The sequence below is a fragment of the Cygnus olor genome, chromosome 2 (assembly GCF_009769625.2).
Source record: "Cygnus olor isolate bCygOlo1 chromosome 2, bCygOlo1.pri.v2, whole genome shotgun sequence".
Classification (NCBI taxonomy): domain Eukaryota; kingdom Metazoa; phylum Chordata; class Aves; order Anseriformes; family Anatidae; genus Cygnus; species Cygnus olor.
The window spans coordinates 14,526,251-14,542,371 of record NC_049170.1 but is presented as its reverse complement, the minus strand read 5'-3'; the positions used below and the strand labels follow the sequence as shown (position 1 = coordinate 14,542,371).

The window sequence follows — 16,121 nt, the reverse complement described above, 5'->3', positions numbered from 1 at the left end:
GAGCTGGGGGTCGGCCTCTTCTCACAGGTAACTAGTGATAGGACTAGAGGGAATGGCCTCAAGTTGTGCCAGGGGATGTTTAGGTTGGAAATGAGGAGACATTTCTTCTCAGAAAGAGCAGTCAGGTGTTGGAACGGGTTGCCCAGGGAGGTGGTGGAGTCACCGTCCCTGGGGGTGTTCAAGGAAAGGTTGGACGTGGTGCTTAGGGACGTGGTTTAGTGGGTGACATTGGTGGTAGGGGGATGGTTGGACCAGATGATCTTGGAGGTCTTTTCCAACCTTAATGGTTCTGTGATTCTATGAAAACCAAGCCCTCACAGAATGGGGACGGTTGGACCACATGATCTTGGAGGCCTTTTCCAACCTTTTCAACCTTTATGATTCTATGATGCTCTGAATTCCTGAAGGAACCGAGGACACACCCCGCTGGTGGGGGACACGGAGCCGTTGGCGTGAGGAGACCCCGGCGGGGCAGCGCCTGCGGGGGGACAGCGGGGCTGACGGGGGGCTGCGGCCCTCAGGGCGTGAAACGCCGGGCGGGAGCCGCCACCTCCGCCCCGCCGCTCCCTTCGGCCACCGCCGTGCTTCGTCTTCACGTCACGTAAACGCACACGGGGCTCGGAACCGCCTGGCAGCGGGCAGGCCGCACGGCCGGGGGCCGCCCCTCAGCCCCCGCCGAGCCCGGCACGGCCGCCGGCCCGGCAGCCCGCCTGGCAGGAGGCGTCACCGCCCGCTTGAACCGGAACCGCTTGGCGGAGGCCGCCCGGGGCGGCTGCTGCTGCCGCTGCCGCTGCGGCTGCCGCGGTGCCGAGGGGGTGAGGGGGGCCCGCGGGGGCGGAGGAGGAGCGCGGCGGCCCCGCCGCCCGGCGATGGGGCTGTGCCTCGGCCGGCCCTGCGCCGCCCGGCCGCGCAGCAGCGCTTAGCTCGCCCTCAGCTGCCGCAGCCCTCGCCGCGGGGCTGCCGCCTCGGATGACCCAGCGGCGGGATCCGCCGGCGAGTGCAGCCGCAGGGCGCCGCAGCCGCCGCCTCTCCCCATCCTCCTCGTCCTCCTCGTCCTCCTCCTCCTCGTCCTCCTCCTCCTCGCCCATGGCCGCCCGCCGCCCCCGCTGACCGGCCGCCCCTCGCCTCCTCCCCGGCCGGGGTCGGCTGGAGCAGAGAAGATGGGGAACACCACCTCCTGCTGCGTCTCCTCCAGCCCCAAGCTGCGCAGGAATGCCCACTCCCGGCTGGAGTCCTACCGCCCCGAGGCCGACCTGAGCCGGGAGGACACGGGCTGCAACCTGCAGCACATCAGCGACCGGGAGAACATCGACGGTGAGGGCAGGCGGGCGGCGAAACCCCGGGGGGCTCCGCTCCCGCTCCCCCCCCCCCCCCCCGGTCCCTTCCCCTCGCCCTGCCCGGGCGCGGAGCCCCCCCGGTGTCCCCGCGTCCCAGCCCCGGCCGTGTGGTGCCGGGGTGCGCAGCCCGAGCCCTGCGGCACCTCGGCGGGGGTGCTGGGGGACGCCTGGGCTGGGCTGCGCTGAGACGGGCCTGTCGCGCCTGTCGCGCATATCGCCGGCCGCGGGCAGAAGCCGCAGGGCAGAGCCGGTCAGGCAGCAGCGAAGGCAAGGAGAAGTGACCTCCGCGACAGCGCGCTGCTGTCGTGACTCTTCCTGCCCGCGGTGCTGTCGCGAAGAGGCACGGCTGCTGGGCTCGCCCGCGCGTTGCTTCGCCCCCTTTCCCCTCAGCCGTGCCCTGAAGGGCCCCGACCCGAGGGGCTGCTCCTCCGGCCCCTCAGAGCCCAGCCTAACTCGCAGACGCAGTTTAACCTACACAGGCCATTTGGGCTCCGGGTACCTGCACCATTTATCCCCGCAACTTCACTTGGGGGAAGGTCAGCGGTGTCCCGGAGCAGTTCACATGCAGTGCTTTTGGTAGAGAGCCAGGAGGAGTGACTTTGGTGCGCCTCACTTTGCCTTCCAGGTGTTGTTTTTTTTTTTTTTTTCGTAGCTTATGTGATGGTGATTTTATTACGGTTTCGTGTTAGGTCAGTTCTTGGCACCGGTGAAGTTATGAAGTCCCTGGTAGCAGATGGATTCCCTCTCTGGTTAAGGTCATTTCTCTGAATTCTGGAATTTAATCCTGGAAATATGAATGTTTTTCAGATGTCTTCGCTGCGCGCAGCTGAAAAATCGGAGTGTAGTAGGTGGAAAAAAATACATAATGGTCTGGTCTGAGAAAGTCAGGGAAATGAAAGAACCAATTGTTGATCGATGAATGATTAATTCTTCCAGCAGCAGCGTTGTCCAGCATAGCAATGTGCATCTCTATATCTACATCAACAGATCCTGCAGTAAAGTTTTTGGTCAGATGAGTGGATGAGTGTGGGTTTTGTGCCTTGTTCTTGAAGTTTTTGGTTTTTTTTGTTGGTTGTTTCCCATGGATGGAAGAAGGGCATAGGTGAAAATAGTAAGGGCATGTGTGCTTGCTAAAATGTGCATATAATGCAGATCACTTTCTGTATCTTAGTAATTATATTAAGAAACAATCTGGGTTGGTTGGTTGATTTGTTTGTTGGATCAAGGCACGTGTCTGCTTTGTCTCTCCTTAAACCGTGGTATGTTTCAATCCTGGGGTTGGATTTTTAGTGTTCTAACAAGTTACATTTGTATTAATAATTTTTAAATGTTCTTAGTTGCTGTTGTTTGTTTGTTTTTTGTGTGTGTTTTTGCTATTTGTGTAAGGCTGCTGTTGGTGAAATGCCATGTTTTCAAATGGGCAAGCTGTCTGATTCTTGAAAAGACCAAACAATTATGAGTTTCGTTTTTGTGCCTTGCTCTTATCTTGCTGCTCTTTATGGGTAGGGGCCACAAAATAAGATGTCACTGAGGAGACTGGTGGTCAGTAAATGTCCGTAGACATGAAACAACTGGAGATGATAGCTGGGTAAAACAGCTCTTTGGAGTGTGCTTTGTTGCAGAGCTGCTACCCTGGAGTCATCCTCGCTGCAGGTCTTTTAGTCAGAGGTGGCAGGCTGATTGCTAAGGGTAGGAAGGTGATACTGTGATTCTGAAATTTTACTTCTTGTTAGACTACCTGTTATGTTTTTATGGTCAAGTTGCTTGAAGTTGTACAGCACACGCATGTTTACAGATAAGTCACAGGGGTGAAAAAAAACTTCTTAATAGGGAGCTATAATGATTTTTTTTTCATAATTTTACAATTGCATGAAGATATTTGAACAAGGGAAGAACAATAGCCTGCTTATCTGTGTCATGCAGAGAAAATGCTGGGTGCTGATTCCCTGATATTACCACAGATCATGAACTATTTCCAGGAGTTTCTCGAATTCCTAGCATTTGCCAAATGTACTTTTTTTTAAGCGAGTGATGATAGCGACTGATGCACTGAACGAAAACGTTTCTGACACTTTTACTTCATATTTATTTTTCTTGCTGCTCTTCAAATGAGAGCCCTTCCATCCAGCCCAGTGCCAGTGCCAGAGGCTGCCAGGCACAAGAAGTGCAAATTCACGTCTCTGGCGAGCCTCGGCTCTGCGAGTGCAGCTTTCAGGAGCTGAGCAATCGTGACATGCAGCGGCTGAGTTAAGTTGGTTCATGTGGAAGTTCCTTTCATGCTCGTGTTCAGCGAAAGTCGTGACACTTTTTTTGAGTGGGTAAAGCTGCTTGAATAGAACAGGAACTTTTAAAGCCTTTAAATCACTTGTGGGCCGTTTCTAAGTTTTTAAGAGATGTGTGGTTTTCCTTGTTGCAGACTCTGTTTCTGGCAGTATCAGAGGGAGAGGGGAAAAAGAAGGAGGAGTGACCCAGCTCCAACAATGATTTAAGTGGAACTGTTAGTACTGGTGGAAGTGGAACTGTTTGAAGTTTGCCAGTGTTAAATGCCTTGTAAAGAAACATTTGTCAAATCTGCCTTCAAGATCATGCCTTTAAATCATCTCATATGATGCAACCCAATCCAGTAGCAGCTTTTCAAAGAATGGTTGGAGGAGTTCTGCTCCCTTAGGAATGGGTTTTATAGCAAGATATTATCTCTGTGGCGGTGGTACCTTGTCAGAAAATCTCCATTTCTGTAATGCTTTGCAACTGTTTATGAAGTGATATCTGAAAGAGAAGGGAATTTTGAAAGAAGATAGAATGGGGGGAATTTATCAAATGACTTATGCCGGAGAATGTTAATGGTGGATTTCTCTCTCTTTTAGGGTGTTTTTTGTTTTTTTTTTTTCGGTCCTAAAATTTCTTAAAGGTAACTGACTTCTTTAAGACTCCACACGTGCACAGTTGACTCTCTCGATTATGTGTAGTCCCCAGGATGCCTTTTTTTTGTACAGGCTCATGATAGTGAAGACCACCCAGCAGATTTTGACTTTTCTTTTTGGAAACAGCGCAAGAAGATGATGGTAACGTACAGTTCAGAGGTTACCCTTCCTTGGCTACCTGCTCTGTTTGATGATTATTGCTAAGGGGGAGCTTCGACATTTTCCAGTGCTTCACATTTAAAAATCTACTTCAAGAAAACTCTGGCAGTAGCTTCAAGTCTTGCAGATTCCTAGCTCAGTCCTTCAGCCAGCAGGACATTGCTTTGCAAGTGTTGATGACAGCAGTAAGCAGAAGCAGTAGAAACCTTGACATTTCAGGTTCTGTATCCTATTTGTGTGTAAACATCTGTCTGTGCAAGCCATGGAAGCGGCTCGGCTGTGTGTTTAAATCCCGGCTAGCTGGAGGGCTGCAGTGCAGGCTGCGCTTCGTTCTGTACCCCAGCAGCTCGCCCTGCCAGACCCGCTGCTGCCCTGTCTCGTGCAAAAGCTGAGCTGGAAAAGAGGGCTCTCAGGCGTGATTTCCCTGTTGGGGGCATGATTTCCATAGTAAGCTTCTCAAGTAGGGGGCTGTAGGGAGGGGACACGGGATATCTTACCACAGATAAGATGGCATGAAGCGAAGCTGCTCTACCTCATATATGGTTAAATTGGGCAAAAGGAGACTAGGTGGAGAGTTCCTAGGCCATTGGAAGGGAAGATTGTCCTTAATGATTACACCCTCCCCCGTCTCTTCCTTCTCTCTCCCCCCCAAAAACCAACCTGTAATTTTTTTTTTTCCTCTTTGTAAACTCCTGTTAATGTCACTAGGTTGTTTTTCATTGCAAGCTCAGATAATGTCATCCTCTGCAACTGGGCATCACAGATAAACCTCTTCAGCCCTTTTCATCATGTGCCGGTCATGTTAATTTTTTTGCTCTATAATGCACAGACTCCTAAGACTGGACTGTTTTTTTAAAGCCTTTTTTTGTTCTTTTATTTATTTTTCCCCACCCTCTTGAAAATAGCATGTGGGAATCCCTGAATTGAGATTTGTTATTATTTGTATCTCTCTGTCTTCAAGAGCTAGGGAATGATGGGCTGCATGTTGTAAAGGAAATTACATTCACAGGAGTGAAGATACAAGCACTTCTGAAGCAAATTAAGGATATAATAATCTGTGTTTTACACGGACGTTCCTGCTAACATCTGGATCATAACAGAATAGCCCCTTTTTTTTTTTTTTCCCCAAAACAAGTAGTGTGGTTTACATGAGAGTCTCTTTCAATAATGTTCTTTCTCCTTTGGCCAGAATGCTTGCGCAGTGGTGTCCGTATGCTTTTCAATGCTGTCGTTTGCGTTGTGCTCCTAAGCATTTGTCAGAGGTCATGCGTTGGAGTACCACAGCAACCTCGTACATTTAAAAAAATTAAAAAGAACCTGATGTGGTCCTACCTCACCAAGCTTCGTCCTATACTGCACACTGCATGTGATGCATACCTCACAGCTTTCTTTTATACTTCTCTGTCAGCCTCATCTGTTTGCTGGGGTGTTCCCTGCTCCTCAGAGGCACCATCATGTTGTACAAACCCTTCCTAAAACCTCACTTTTACATCATTCACATCAAATCAGTTAATTTACAGCCCTTATGAAGTGAGTATTTTGATATGTAGCAGTAGAAGGTTTCAGATGCACGCATGCTAAGGCTAATCGTATTTGAACTTACTGCTAACTAACTTTATTAGTGCACTGCCATCTGATGAAGACTTCCTTTGAAAGTGAGTTACACGAGATCAACAGTCTTGGCTGAGTAAATTGGTACTTGAAGTAGAACGACATGATTTAAAATTAAAGGTCTCTGAAAATGTAAGGGACTACCGTATTTTGTGGTAGGTTTTTTCCTTAGATTTTACGTGCAGTAGGAATAATGTATTAAAAAACAGAGCAAACCTCTCCGCTTTGTGGTTATAGCTGTTTTACCTGATCTTGTGTGCTTCATGAAGTTCTTTCAGAGGGCGTGTTTGCTGCATCCTCAGGCCTTGCTCCAGATCTGACTTCTTTGTCCAAAAAGCAATCCTGCAAGTTTGGCACCCACATATGGCGGTGGGATGCTGCTTTCTGAACCGCGTGAGATGCTGGGTGCATGTTTGCTGGATGTATCTCGCACCTTTCTGTGAGTACCACTCGCTCCCTGCTGTCTGCAGTGAGTCATGAGCTTGGAAGGCGACTAAGTGAGAGTACCCAGCACAGCCGTAGTGGTTCTTGTTTTGCTGGCCAGCTGCAGATCAGGCATAGCCTAAATACCTTCCTTGTATATCTTTGCAAGCAAATGAAATACATTTTACAAACTGGCAGTGTAAATGCTGAACAGCCTTCCTCTGAGCTCGCTATGTGGAAGCGAATTGAATCACTTAGCTTCTTTACTTTTCCTTTGAACTTGGACGACTAAAGGTTCTTAAATCCCATTAGTTTTCTATGTGCATTCTGACATACAGGCTGATCTGTTTTATTTTGTCCTGCAGAATATCTATGTTCCAGAAACCTTTGAAATCTATGCGAAGTGACTGTAAATGCTAATAAACTTTTAAAAGTTAGCAATTTGTAATTTAGACAAAATATACCTAGCAGTAGGCTTAGGTATTGCCTTCACTGGAGTAGTTACCAGTTCCTGTGTATCTTCTGCAGCAGTTTTGTCTCCTTACAGTCCAACTTTGAAAGCAAATACTCCAGAATTGCCGAAATGAGCTGTTGGGATATTTTCATGTTTCTCAAGATGAAACTTCTTGCAGAAGTTGACCAAAATTCAGAGATGGATTTGTTTAGCTCAACTTAAACTACGTCACTATGTAGACCCTATGTGCCATCGTAACTCCCCCAGCCAGTTGGGTTTGAGCATCGACAGCCCTTGTATTTTATCTGGGAGAATTAATTAAAACTCAGAGTGTTCCCTAGCCCGACCTGGGGAAAGAACAGCAGCAGCGGTGTCCTGAAGACTGGTCCTTGGCTAGTATTGAAACCAGCCAACGGGCTGTTGTTGGGGTATTAATGAGAAATTATTAATGAAAGCTGGTTGGAGAATTTGCTTGAAATCCTTTTTCTTCTTGTTTTTCTCTCCCCCCCCCTTTTTTTTTCTCTTTCCTTTCTCATCACAATTTAACATTCCAGGCCTGCAAACTCTGAAGGATTTATAAGAGCAACCATCATTCAGCTGAGGCAAGTTTCTTAGGTCGCCCGGATTTACATTTCCCAGTAACTGGTGTTCTTTACTTCTCGTTATTTCTTTGCAAAGGGCTGCTGTTTCTGTTAAGTGCGGCAATGTGACAGTCTTACTGAAACACCTTTACGATCCCATCATAGACGCAGTTCGCACTGCAGAATTGCCCTCTTGTCTATAGCTTGTGATGAACAAAGCATCGATAAAAGCAATGTTTTGTTACTGAGCGGCACTTTACTACTGTCTTTGTTAGAGTAAAAATGCTACAGAAAACTGTAATATTTGAATGCTAAGACAAGTTTATGGAGTAGAGCTAATACTAAGGCTAAAAGTGAATTGTGTTTCGCCTCGTGTAATACTTGCCACACTCTTCTCCACTGTGCTTCTTCAGGGGAAGAGCGTCTGCGCTGGTATCTCTGTGGTATCATTCTCTCTGCAGAAGTCAGTCTTCAATTACTCATTCATAATCTTCCCTGAAAAATAACACCACCCAGCTTTACTTAAAAACCAAAAATAAAAACAAACAAAACACCAAAACTTTGAGCTCAGGCTATTTGCTTGTTAGTTTCTTTGTCTGCAGAAATGATTCTTACACACCTGTGGCTGAGATCCCAAAGATACCAGGTTGAAAGTGAAAAGATTTACTTTCAACAGTATAGAAATCAATACGAGATTGTGTTGAAATTTTGGAAGCTCCTTTTCTTTGCCGCATTGGTATTTCATTAAAGGTGGGGGTTGATGAGTTTCTATTCCTGAATCCAAGTCTGAATGGCTAGTCACAGTTTTATAAAGCCAGGCTACCCCAAATGTCATGTATAAGGGGCGTTGTTACTAAATGAAGGTGTGAAGCTGGTCGTACAGGGATCCTACTCTAGTTTTGGAGCAAAACTAGGAGATTATTAGCATGTTTGAAGCTGTTTCTGGTACACAGTTTATCCCTGCACACAGGTATTCTGAGAAGGGCTACCTTTTCGTTGCTGCGTTGTAGTGTTATGACGTCTTACCGAATACTTATTACCCTCTTTGTTCCTGGAAAGAATGCGTTACTTTCAGATACTGGAAGTAATTCTGCATGAGGAAGAAGTTATACATGATCAGCAAAGCTGTTTTGAAATACTGCCCTACATCTGTTGGTGTCTGAACTTCGTAGGGAGAGGGTAATTTAGAAATCACAAGAGCGTGTGAGGCTGTGCATGTGCAATGACTGGCAGGAGTTACGCTTCTGTGCTTGGAGTTTTTCTTAGTCTTCATCGGTATTTCCATTTTCTATCTAAGTATCCTGTGGTTTCTTTGTCCTCTTTTCTGCCCTTCCTAGGGCAGGAGGTTGCTGTACTTGAAGATCCAAAGTCTGGGAGTTGTACCTGGTCCTGACCAAGACAGGACATGCTTACCTGCTTTGGGAGCAAGGAGCTCGCAGGCTGCGGTCAGGGAGCTTTACAAGCACTGATTACATCTCTGAGCCACTCGTGGTAGTCTCTGAAATGATGCAAGTTGTGTAAAGGCCTTGAAGAAGGTCTCTCAGAATCTGAAAGGGATTAGAGCTAGCGGCTCTTGGGCTGATGGTCAGAATTTTAGATCCTGTCTGTTTCTCTGGCTTGAAAAAACTTGTCCGTGTGTTACACCATCCTGTGTACCATTGACATTCAGTAAGCTGTAGTCTCTGGTGTCTGACAGCCCCCACTTCCTCCTCCTCAAAGAAAGCTGTTAAAATAACCAGTGTGACATACAGGTTAGAAGGAAAAGAAATGTTATGATGAGGTACATACAGAAAATTGTCATATAAATTTAGATTTCTAGACGGTTGGTTATTTTACTGCTGTAGGATTGCAGTCTCTGGTGTGTCCAGGGGATAGTATCGCACCTGCTATGAGTCAGGACATTTATCACCTATTCTGTTATCTATTTGTTTTGTTTTCTTTTTATTTTGGAGGATTTTGGAGCAGACTGATTTTCATGTTATTAATTAAATTTATGAAGCTATGTAACTGAAATCAGCAGAGATAAATTCAGAAGGGTGAGTCTGGTTACTGCAGAAAGTTTTGCCTAGTCATTCAGAGCGTTATTCTGCTGTGTACTTCGAGAGAGGGGAACAAACAAACAGTTTCAGATCCTATCAGCAAGGATTTTATTTCTAATTGCTCATGCAGTTTCAACTACAGCTGTAGGCAGGGCCTTAAAGTTACGGGATCTCCAGGCTCATGAAGTTTGTTGAGAATGATCTGACTTGAATTTGGTACTCTCTCCTATTATTGCCATTAAAATAGGTAGTGCAATTAACCTCTCGACGTAGGAATTCAAACCATGTATCTGGACAACTGCTGTTACTGCCTATTAAATAGTAATCAATCGCAGATTTACATTTGAAATGAATGTTTCCTGAAAAGAGGTTCTGAAACCAAGATAGAGGAGCTTTCTTCTGATGGGTATTTTGGTATTTCTTCCTACGTGGTTTGATGCAGTAGATTCGAAAGTCACATGTTAAAACAGACATCAAGATAAAATCCATCATGAGGAGTGAGCGATGAGATCTTTGGCAAGTCTCTGCCGTAGGCCATGTGGCCACCCCACCTGAATGCCCCCTATGACCGGGTAGCTCTCGGTAGCGCTTCCTTCTCCAGGCTTTCTGTTGTGGCTCTTCCTACCTGACAGAAATCCATATGCATTTTATTCAGTCAATGGAGGTTGAAAGGGGGTGAGCGGTTTGGAAATGCGGTTAGATTTTAAGCTTTCAAACCATGTTGCCTGCAGCTAAATGTCCTCTTTGCTTTTAGAATAATTCATTTGCGATGCTAAGTGTCTGCTGTACTGCAGCGATGATGCACAGTTATCCTCCCTGTGTCACACATAGGAAGAAATTGTTGTTTTCCTGTGTACTTTTTCTGGGGTTTAGGTAAGAGGAGGATGCCTTTAACTGAAGTGGTCCTGGAGATCCGATCTGTGATAAAAATAGCGTGCAGAAGGAGAGCTCTAACTGGTTGTTTTGGGGCAGAAAACAAACCGACACCAACTTGGAAAGCTAAAACAAACAAAAAAATTTACAATTCTTTATTTAAGCGGTGGTGTAAATTCCACATCTAGCACTTGGCAAAATGGATATTTAAGTGAAAGGGACGCTGCCAAGTTAAATTTAACTGGAAGCGAATGTTTTGTGAAAAGTAAGCTTTCAACCTCAAGTCACGTTGAAAAATATTATAGTAAACAGTTATTTTTATAACAAGTGGTTGAATCACAGTTGATGTAACCCAAACACTGAAGCATTATGTTACTACGTGAGGACCTGAACTTAAATGGAACAACCCTAGAACAAAATGCACATCGATACTGGCTTCTACAGAGCGATCGCTGAGAACGCAGCGAGGTGCAGTGCCTGGCAGAAGTCACAGCCCCAGGAGGTACGGTACGAGAAGATGGGAAGACAGTTGTGCAGGCCAGGTCCGGGCAGCTCGCTGCTGGCTCCATTCCCCTGTTCCTGGGGGCTGGGGGCAGCTGGGGAGCTGGGTGGTGAGCCCAGCACCGGGTTTGTCTTTGGGCTGGCTGTGAGCTTTGAGGGCTGGCCTTCGTGGCTTCTTCGGAAATATAAACTAGGGGTAGGCAGCAGGCTTTTTTTTCACTTGTTCTTTTTTTTTCTAACTGTTTTTGGTGTTCCTTAGTGAAATATTTATACCTGAGATATTTGTATTCAACAAATCTTTTGGTAAATACCATTTAAAAAGTAAAATGTTATATTTTTTTTTATCATGTTGCTGGTATGATCTTAAACAAGCTTTGATCTGAAAGAGAGAAATTTCCTTTCAAATACTGCCCTCCTCCATCCTTGTAACTTTAATGAGACTCTGATATTTCTGCCTTCCCCCATCCCCTTTTTTGTACATCCCTGACACAGTCTGCATTACTTGCCTCCTGCCAGTGCTTTGCAGCTCAACATTTTTTTTACCCCAAACATACCCAAGTTCCTGCCTCTAATATCATTGCCTTTTATTTGACCCCTTCTGTTCTGCTGTGCTTTTTGAGCTATGAGAAGTGAACAATACATACAGTGTATTCTAGGGCAGGGGTTGTGTGATGATTCCACCATGACATCAGAAATTTCAATGTGAATTTCAAAACCCTGCTTTATATTTTGTCGTGTTTGCATTTTAACATTTGCTGTGCATTCCTAGTTCCTACCTCTCCTGCATGTTTTACAGCCAAGCAGATAAAATAATCCTTACTGTCTCTGATCAGCACATTATCCACACATAGTAAGATACCTCTATTTTTTTTCCTGTATCTTTGCCACATCAAGGGCATTGAGCACATTTTTTGATCTCCATCATTTTCTTCATGACTTTCGGAAATGTGTGCTTTGTGATGAGTTTGTGTCCTGGATTACAGTTTGGGATTACAGATACACTGCAGTGCATGAGTTGTAATTCTTAAAATACAGGCTGAGGCTGTGTAGGTTGTTTCTTCTCAAATAGTGGAATGCATATACACTGCTTTCGTCTAAACAAAAAGCTGAAGAGAGATTTAGTTAGTAACAGTATTAAGATGTGCAATTCGTGGAAGAAAATTCTTGATAACTACCATCTCTGTAATTGATGCTCTGCCCGTGCTTCAATGTGTCCAGCTGTATGTAAATCTCCAACTACGTATTTGTGCATTTCTTCCCTCACGTAAATGAGGAATCTCCTTGGTTTCTATTTGGGGACCGGGACCCGATTGATTTGGCATTGCCTAATTGAAAAGCAGGATATGTTGCCAAGAAAGGATTTTCCTTCTATTCAGGGAGTGGGGCGGCGTGAGCTCCGAGCTCGCAGGCGTTTCCGTGTGCTCCCCGCCTCGGGGGCAGCGAGCGGGCAGGAAGGTTTGTAGTGCTGCCCTGGTGGCTTTCTGGGGTCCGGCTGCACCTTCAGCCCGGCCCTGGCCTGCCGAGGAAGGATGGGACCACGTTTCCATCTCCCACGTGTGGCCTGTGTCTGGCACAGTTCCTCCCCATGACTTTCATCGGTCTGCGGCTCTTGTCCGTGTGATGGTTTGGTCTGAGGCTCTGTAGGGCAGAAAGGCTCTCCAGCCTCTATCTCCTTTTATCTTATTTTCTGTTATTTGTAGAAAGTTCTTGAAATGGTCGCGAGTGTTTCTCGTGCCCTACTTGCTGGCCATGCCATCGTCTCCAGCAAGCAGCTCCTTCAGCCTAATCCTGCTACTCCGACCTGTACGCCCCATGCTAAGTCAGCACGTTGCCACATGCTGTTGTAGCTGTGTCACTGACTGGTCTTATTTATGTGACAAAAGCGAATGGAAGCACCGAGATCTCAGGAGAATTTGCTGACCTGCCTGATCCAATGCCAGTTCTAACGTGGGGATTTTAATCCTGTTTTTCACCTAGGCAAAGTAGTTTTGATGCAGGTATACCAGCTGCTAAAGGTAACCTAGTAAATAAGAAAATACACGTGTGTGTGTGTATCTCCTGATATAACTCTTTGGCAGGGGGTGTGGAGCAGTACGTAACTAACCCTGTGAAGCTTCAGTTCAGCAGTGCATGTAAGCTGTATACTGAAGCCCACTGCTTATATCTGTAAGGATATTACAGCACCTGAGCTGGCTCTTATCATGCAGTTAAGTCCTGGGATAAGTTATTTGCTAAACAGGGCCTGTGTGTGAATAATGCTTGTTAAAATAATTGAGAGCATGAAGCTTGCTGCTGCAAGATGCTTAGCGTTCACTTGTCTGCTCAGCAGAGCACTTGTTGAGAGAGGATATTGCATCTGATTTATAAATAGCCCGATTAACTTCCTCCTGCTTGCTACGGTTCTCTTTCCTTAAGTATCTCTGGTACTTTTTTATGATATCCGTTGGAAAATAGCAGAGAAAGTGTATGCTGATGCCTTCTAGAGAGGTGGTAATACATAGCTGGAATCTGAAAAATACTTTGAGCCACGAGCCTGTTTGATCTCTGGAAAAATCTCTGCAGCATCTTTTAAGTAAAAGCCTGCCAATATTTACTTGCTTTTTGGAGAGAAACCTAAGGCCTGGTTCGGGAAAGCAGTTTTGTGTCATTTAGCAAATAGTGTAACCTCTGCTTATCTTACTGTCTGGGTCTCTTTCTTTGTTCACCCGCTATATTTTCATTGGATCCTGATCTTTTGTCTTTGTTTCTCCCTTTGCGGCAGGGATTATTGTTTTGCAACAAGTACGCTTTCTTATCCTAGCAGGATGAGGTTGTTACCCAGGACTGGGTCATGATAACTTCTTTTTTTGCTCCCATAATAATAAATAAACTTGTGTTTAAGTGTATTTTCTGAATGGATCTGAAAACAGATGGGAGGGATAAGTCCCTGTTTCTTTATGATAATGTATAGCACTTAGCCTCAGGCACGTGCCTGTGTATCTTAAATATCTAACACATTGGTAGTTAGCATTAATTATTTCCATCAGCTTCATTCTTTTAATTAAAACAAATCATTGTCATCTCCATGGTGGTATATTGACCTAGTAAACAGTGGAGAATCCAAATGAATCAGAAATGATGAACAACATTCCTTATGTATTTATGCATCTGTTTATTAGTCTAGTGGTAAGGGGTGACTCCTTGTGTTTTCAAGCTCAGACAGCAGCGAGGAGATGTCTTCAGCTCTCTGTTTACCAGAAAGATGGAATTAAACAAAAAGGATTGATGAGATTTAGAAAGAAAGCTGAAGGAGATTTGGATATTAAGTAAGCTTGCAAATACTGTGCCTGAATCTTGGGAACAGGATTTGTTTTTAAGCTAATATATGTTCTCTCCCACTTAATGGATTTTTTTTTATTCCCCAATTATAAAGATTTTTATTTTTTAGAAACAGTATCTTGATGCTGCAAGCTAGCATTAAAATTACCAGTCGGCATCTATCAAGCAAAGCAATCTCCATGTCAACAAGTAGTATTTGTAAGACAATTAGAAGCACTTGAAACACATTAGAAGACGTATGGTGAGTGGGTAGGGAAATGCTGTTTTATTCATTTGTACTACAGACTCTAAGTGAAATTTCAGTAACCCTAATTCTTTGCTTACCCTTCTCTCAGATTTGAAACTCACTTAGGGTCACATACTCATCTGCTTTAAGTGAGCTTAAAGGAACTCGGTGGAACTACATCTAGGCAAATCTGTTTGATTTCCAAGCTGATGGATGGACACAGCTCTTGAAATCAAATCCAAGGTTTGAGACTTCCTTCAGCTTGCCTCAGGTTTGAGGACTGAGCATTTTTCTACCAACATAAGCCATGTAGAGTTAATTTAGTTCTTGTAGTAAAATTGATGCAATACATTTTATTTGTGGGAGTTTAATTTACATGTATGTATATATAAAAACCCCACAACAAAAAAGCTTTCTGTAAAGAAAATCAGGGATTCTGTGTAAGTGTAGAAACAATTAGGACATTGAGTTTCCTGCCAGGAATGGGTAACTGAAATAGAGCTGGTAACAACTCAAAGACTTATTCTGCTAATTTCTTCATGCCTCCTTATGCTGTACAATTGGTCTCCTTGACTTCTGTTTTTATTTCTCAAAAATAAAAGTGAAAAATACCTTCCCAAGAATGCCTGCACCTAGAAACTAGGTGTCTTTTTCAGTTTTTTCGTCCTTAGTCTTTTTAGAAAAGACTTAGAAGTTTTTGATTTTCACCACTCATGGTTGGACTTGCAAGGTGGAGAGCACGTTGTATCCTCATTAGGGTGGTTGGTTGGGCTATAAGTAAGACAAGATCAGCAGCTTGCCCTTCTGCTGAACGTTAATTTAGCATTAAATGATCTGTTAGACTTGCTTCTTTCTTTCAGAGGGATGTTCAGCCGTGTCTCTACTTAGAGCTTAATTTGTAGTTGCTTTGATAGTAGTTTCAACCCTGAGCTATGGAAATCCTTTCTCATCTTTTCGAGCTCCTTGTGGGTTTTATCAAAGGGTGGAATTTTTCTTTCTCAAATATTTTCTCTGTGAAAGATATTTAGAAAGTAGCTTACCAACTGCTCCTCTGCCTCCCTCTTCTTGCAGACTCGGGGTCTGCTACTTGCCTACGTTATTTACTGCACAGCATTTGCTGTGTATATACTGTGCTAAAATATTCACGATGTAAGACTGACTTTCGGAAAGGCAAACCACTTGATTACCCTGTAAAGTTAAAAATAATTACAAAACAAGACTTTTTTAAAAAATATATATTATTATTATTTTTTTAACTGAGTACCTTTTTCCAACTAGTGCCTTACATACTTGCCTTAAAGTGTTGCATTAGACTGTAGCAGAGAATTCGAGAAATCCCACAGTTGGTCAAACCAAATGTCTTTGACAGCAGCAGCTGCTCAAGGAATGCGTACAGAAACATCTGTAGCGTGCTGTGTTAGATAAAGAGCCTTACAGGATTGGAGAATACCTGGAAACATTTAAAAGACATGGAGACGTAATACAATTGTTTTGGATGTGGAATTATTTTTAAAGAAAAGATAGCCTTAGCCTTAAAAAAAAATAAAAAAGAATGGACGTTGCTTGTTTATAAACCTCTGTATTAGATTTGTATTGCTTCTGATGCAGGGAAGTAAGTTCATCCATGGGATTGTTTTGGAGCGTGCTCCTGTATTTCTGAGGCATATGTGAGGGTCCT

General features: G+C 44.6%; 1 protein-coding gene across 1 annotated transcript in view; it reads left to right on the top strand.

Moving 5' to 3' along the window:
- Positions 1–783: 783 nt before the first annotated feature.
- CCNY (cyclin Y) overlaps positions 784–16,121 on the top strand; it is a 124,933-nt gene continuing 109,595 nt past the window's right edge. Inside the window, 1 exon segment of the mRNA XM_040547159.1 lies at positions 784–1,314. Within this exon segment, the coding sequence (XP_040403093.1) occupies positions 1,161–1,314 (154 nt within the window). The 5' untranslated portion in view covers positions 784–1,160.